The 2,251-nt window shown below is 40.3% G+C and overlaps 1 protein-coding gene across 1 annotated transcript; it reads left to right on the top strand.

Annotated features, from left to right (window-relative positions):
* Nucleotides 1-135: 135 nt before the first annotated feature.
* Nucleotides 136-1,942, top strand: LOC116380509 (collagen alpha-4(VI) chain-like; the record flags this gene model as incomplete). Its single annotated transcript, XM_031842415.1, has 8 exons — nucleotides 136-222; nucleotides 302-352; nucleotides 439-474; nucleotides 888-950; nucleotides 1,252-1,314; nucleotides 1,692-1,727; nucleotides 1,805-1,841; nucleotides 1,931-1,942. Coding segments are annotated over exons 1-8 (385 nt in total), but the record flags the coding sequence as incomplete, so codon positions are not given.
* Nucleotides 1,943-2,251: the final 309 nt, after the last annotated feature.

The raw sequence follows: 2,251 nt of genomic DNA, 5'->3' as shown, positions 1-2,251 counted from the left end.
ATGGTGATGATGGTGATGATGATAATGATGATGGTGATGGTGATGATTGTGATGATGATAATGGTGATGATGGTGATGATGATGATGATGGTGATGATAATGGTGATGATGATGATGATGATAATGGTGGTGATGATGATGGTGATGGTGATGATGAAGGGCCAACCAGGAGATGGAGGTGACAAAGGTGTCCCAGGCTCACAAGGACCCAGAGGAATGCTGGTAAGGAGCTGAAACATTCATATTTCATATTTCATGTTGATATCATCTGATCTCGATCCTCTGACTCTCCACATCTCAGGGTCAGGACGGCAGAGACGGTTCTGGACCTGCAGGATTTAAAGGTGTGAAGGTAGGAGACGGTCCTCTCATCCACTCGTCTGTTGGAATGAACTCACGAAGGGTTAATATTTAATATTCGTCTCCTTCTCGTTACAGGGAGATCCTGGTTTCCCTGGTTACCCCGGTCTCCTGGTGAGCCTCTCACACGTTAAACATCATCATCACAAACAGTCTATATCTGGAACGTGACAATATTTTATATTTAAAAAACCCTGAACCTTCTATTATTGCCACTAATTGGTAAACATTTGCTATATTAATTATTTCCTCTATTTTAAGCTTCATTAAGCTGCATGATTTCACAACTTAAAGACCTACAATGATGATCTAAGTCTCATAATGTAGCTCAAGGAACTACGTATCATTCATTTTAAAGTAACTGGTTTTGGTGCACGAACTGGTGGAGAAATACTGAGAGCTTGAATCTTAAAGCTGACTGTTCCTGTGAGTCGTAATGAGGAGTTTAGATCTTCAGAGATGATACAGAAGTAAAATATGAGAAGCAGGAAGCATGTTGAAGCCCCACTTCTTGTGTTTGTGTTCAGGGTGAGGACGGCCTGAAGGGAACTGAAGGACATCCAGGACGTAAAGGGAACCGAGGACGAGGCGTGAGTGTTAACATGTTTGTATGTTCTCCACCAGGAGATAATGAGACCTGCTGTGAGTGAGTGAACAGTTCTGTCTTCATACTCACTACTATCTCTGGGTGTTAGATCACCTTTAATTACCTGTTTTATTCTCACTCACTGCTCTGAACAGCCTGTAGGGGGCGCTAGTGAAGACACAGAGGACCAAAACAGATCACTTTAACTGTGTTTGGCTAACAGCTAACATACAGTATAATGGAACAACACAAACATGATGTTTTTGCTTCATTCGTCATCTGTTTGTTGGATCTGATCTCTGCAGGGGAACTCAGGCAGGCCGGGAGAATCAGGCGTGTCTGGAGAACCGGGATATCCAGGCTACAGGGTGAGTCTATCTTCATCATCACCATCATCAGCATCATGTGTTTTAGTCACTTTTTAAGCAAACAAGTCAAAACTTGTGAGGATTAAATGCTTCTCTTTTTTTTACATCACTTAAAATATTTTGGGTTTTTGAAAATGAGACATTTTAAGACGTCACCTTGGCTTTGGGAAAAAATCATGGCTATTTTTCACAATTAATAATAATTTGAAGATTAATTATTCATGAAATCATTAGACGCAATACCACCTTAAGGAGGATATATTTATGTGACAGACCACCTTAAGTCCTGAACTATCTGTTATATAATAAGTTATATATTTATGAACCATATGAAGAGATTCAAGAGGTTAATGTTGTCTCTTCTTCAACTCTTCCAGGGCCCCAGAGGTCTTCCTGGAGGAAAAGCCATGACTGTAAGTCCCCCTTAAAGTTACAGGACATGAAACATTTCACCGTGAGTCTTTATTCAGGACGTCTTCTGTGTTTTCAGGAGTGTCAGCTGATCACCTACATCAGAGACAACTGTGGTGAGTCAACGAAGAACAACGAGAAGCTAAATGTTCTGTTTTCAATGTTTTTAATCATATCATAAGTAATGTTTACTCTTCCTCCACAGCGTGTTCCCTCGGTACGTATCTCCATTCTAACTAAAGCTTAGCAGAGGTCTGGTGAGTACAGAACAAATCTTCATCATCACATCAAGACGAAGGTTACAGAAGTTATAAAAATATAATAAAAAGTGAATCACCGTCACAGAACATTAGAGGAAGTTTCATATCTGCGTTTATCTCCCGCCTCTAGCAGCTTAGTCATGTTAGTCATCACAATGTGTTCACAATTATGTTAAAAACGAAAGTTAGGTTCAGGGAACAACACCAACAGTTAGGTTTAGGGAACAACACCAACAGTTAGGTTTAGGGAACAACACCAACAGTTA

Source organism: Anarrhichthys ocellatus, unplaced genomic scaffold (genome assembly GCF_004355925.1).
Source record: "Anarrhichthys ocellatus isolate YVR2014 unplaced genomic scaffold, GSC_Weel_1.0 scaffold7480, whole genome shotgun sequence".
Taxonomy (NCBI): Eukaryota; Metazoa; Chordata; class Actinopteri; order Perciformes; family Anarhichadidae; genus Anarrhichthys; species Anarrhichthys ocellatus.
This window is presented reverse-complemented; position numbering and strand designations above follow the sequence as displayed.